This window comes from Nestor notabilis, unplaced genomic scaffold, assembly GCF_000696875.1.
Source record: "Nestor notabilis isolate BGI_N333 unplaced genomic scaffold, ASM69687v1 scaffold1145, whole genome shotgun sequence".
Taxonomy (NCBI): Eukaryota; Metazoa; Chordata; class Aves; order Psittaciformes; family Psittacidae; genus Nestor; species Nestor notabilis.
This window is the reverse complement of record NW_009929789.1, coordinates 87,079-89,497: the sequence shown is the minus strand read 5'-3', so window position 1 is coordinate 89,497 and position 2,419 is coordinate 87,079. Positions and strand designations below refer to the sequence as shown.

Here is a 2,419-nt window from a genome sequence, read left to right as displayed (position 1 = left end):
TCAGAAGGAACATTGGCTGACAGTGGCCCATCCCCTGCTGATTTATGGGTTTGCAATTATAATTTACCAACTAACAGTTGACACCATTTGTTAGTCACAAAGGCCCTCTCAATCAAGGCTGGGGATGATTCAAATTCACACCCCATAACCTGGGGCTCAAAATCACACAACCATAACCAGGAGATGATGGTTGAGACACTCTCCAGCTCCTTTCAGTCAAGCTAACAAGGTAACTCCTATCTCCAGGCATCAGGATTTGTGAATCTGTGGTTCTGGGATCTGTTATCCAGAACTCCTCTTGTTTTACTCTTGAGGGAGGGCTGGACACCATCACTTCAGGCCGTGCAAGGGAGCAGACTGCCCTAGCTGTTAATGTCACTCTTGTCTTGGTCTCCAGAGGTCGTCATGAGTAGATGTAGCAGGAACCGTAGGTTTGTCCTAATACTGGAGGCTGGATGGGGATGGGAGTGATGAGATATGCTGCTGACAGTGGTGTTCCCCATGGATGCCAGGGCTGTAAGATGCAAACAAACCCTAACCCATCAGCTGAAAGAAGGTGTGAGTGAAGAGCTGTCAGTCATGCACCTCAGTCCATCACCCGATCAGTAGCTCTGCTTTCTGTGCCCATCACATCTTTAAGTCTCCCCAAAGGTGATATTGCTCCCATGTCACCTGGAGAACTAAGAGAATGGTGTTGTCCTTCTCACTTCCCATTAAACACTGGTATTGGCCTATTCATTTCATCTGGAGCCAGTCCTGGTGTATCCTGGTGCTCTGGATATTCTCTGGATATCCCACCCCACTCCTGTGTGCTCCTTTGGCTGGAAGTTGTTGCATGTTCTCTGTACAAAATAGTTGTGGTGGAAAACTGAGCTTTTATTAAAGCACTGGACTTGGACTTGAGCTTGGACTGCATTCAGCAGTTAAATGACATCTCATGTCATGTATGGGAGGGATACAAGAAAGCGGTGGGAATAGCTGAAACAGGGTGTTCAGGGAAGAGAACGGAAAGACTCTCGCAGCTCCAGCTTCACAACCTGTGTACGTTCTCATTTGGTGATTTAATTTCTTGCCTTGTGGTGGAGCATTAACTTGTGATGAGGAATGAAACCCACCCAACAGCCCTCACACCTTGCAACCCTCCTCACCCTCTGCAACCCTTCTCTTTTCCAGGTACCTGGGCATCACTCGGCCACTGACGTACCCCGTGAGGCAAAACGGGAAGCTGATGGCCAAGATGGTCTTTATAGTGTGGCTCCTCTCTGCCTCCATCACTCTTCCTCCTCTTTTTGGCTGGGCCAAGAACGTCACCGTGGAAAGAGTCTGTCTCATCAGCCAGGACTTCGGCTACACAGTCTACTCCACGGGGGTTGCCTTCTACATCCCCATGGCGGTCATGCTCGTCATGTACAGCCGGATCTACAAAGCAGCCAAGGTCAGCGCCGAGAAGCATCGCTTCATGAACTTCCCCAAGCACTATGAAGAGGAAGGTGTCTATTGCCTGGAGGCCTCCAACCGGAGCCACCACAGCTCCAAGCGCACCAAAGCGGTGGAGGAATGTGCCACACTCTCCAAACTGCTCCGGCAAGACCGAAAGAACATTTCCATCTTCAAGCGGGAGCAGAAAGCAGCCAGGACCCTCGGCATTATCGTGGGGGCATTCACCTTTTGCTGGCTTCCCTTCTTCCTGATGTCAACAGCTCGGCCTTTCATCTGTGGCATCCGCTGCAGCTGCATGCCCCTGAGGCTGGAGAGGACTCTGCTCTGGCTGGGATACACCAACTCCCTCATCAACCCTTTGATTTATGCTTTCTTTAACCGAGACTTGAGGACTACTTTCTGGAACCTCCTGAGGTGCAGGTACAGGAACATCAACAGGAGACTCTCCGCTGCCAGCATGCACGAGGCTCTGAAAGCCACTGAGAGGCATGAATGCATCCTGTAGAGCCGTGCCCTCTCGCTCAGTGCCTGACCAACAAATCCCTGCCTCTCCATTTCAGGTTCCTTGCTTCTCTTGCCTCCTGGGGCTGGTGGAAACCATGCGTGCCATCGTCCCCCCTGCCACCGCTGAGAGTGACATCCCTTCCCCTTGTCCTTGGAGGAGCTGAGGTTCTCCTCGCATTGGGAACAAAGTGGGCAGCCCTTCCTTCTCACCATGTCCCAGGTGGGAGCTGAAAAGCTTGTGAGGAAGACTGGGGAGGTTCAAGGTCTACCACCGACTGTAGGCAAGTCACACCACCTTTCTGTGCCTCAGTTTCCCCATCTGTTAAAAGGAAAAGAAACCCTCCCAACCAACCAACCAAAAAACTCCTAAAAACTTTATCCATCTGTGGCCCTCCACCTTCAAAAAGGGCTCTAAGGTCTGTGGAGGGCACACAATAGACTATGTAAAGATGACATTGGCTGCTCTTCTCTATCG

At 51.1% G+C, this 2,419-nt stretch overlaps 1 protein-coding gene across 1 annotated transcript in view; it reads left to right on the top strand.

The window, feature by feature from the left end:
• The window catches only part of LOC104406226 (5-hydroxytryptamine receptor 7-like), an 8,232-nt gene extending 6,260 nt beyond the window's left edge, over window positions 1-1,972 (top strand). The window contains exon 2 of the mRNA XM_010015150.1: window positions 1,174-1,972. Within this exon, the coding sequence (XP_010013452.1) occupies window positions 1,174-1,945 (772 nt within the window). The 3' untranslated portion in view covers window positions 1,946-1,972. The remainder of the gene's footprint in view (window positions 1-1,173) is intronic.
• Window positions 1,973-2,419: the final 447 nt, after the last annotated feature.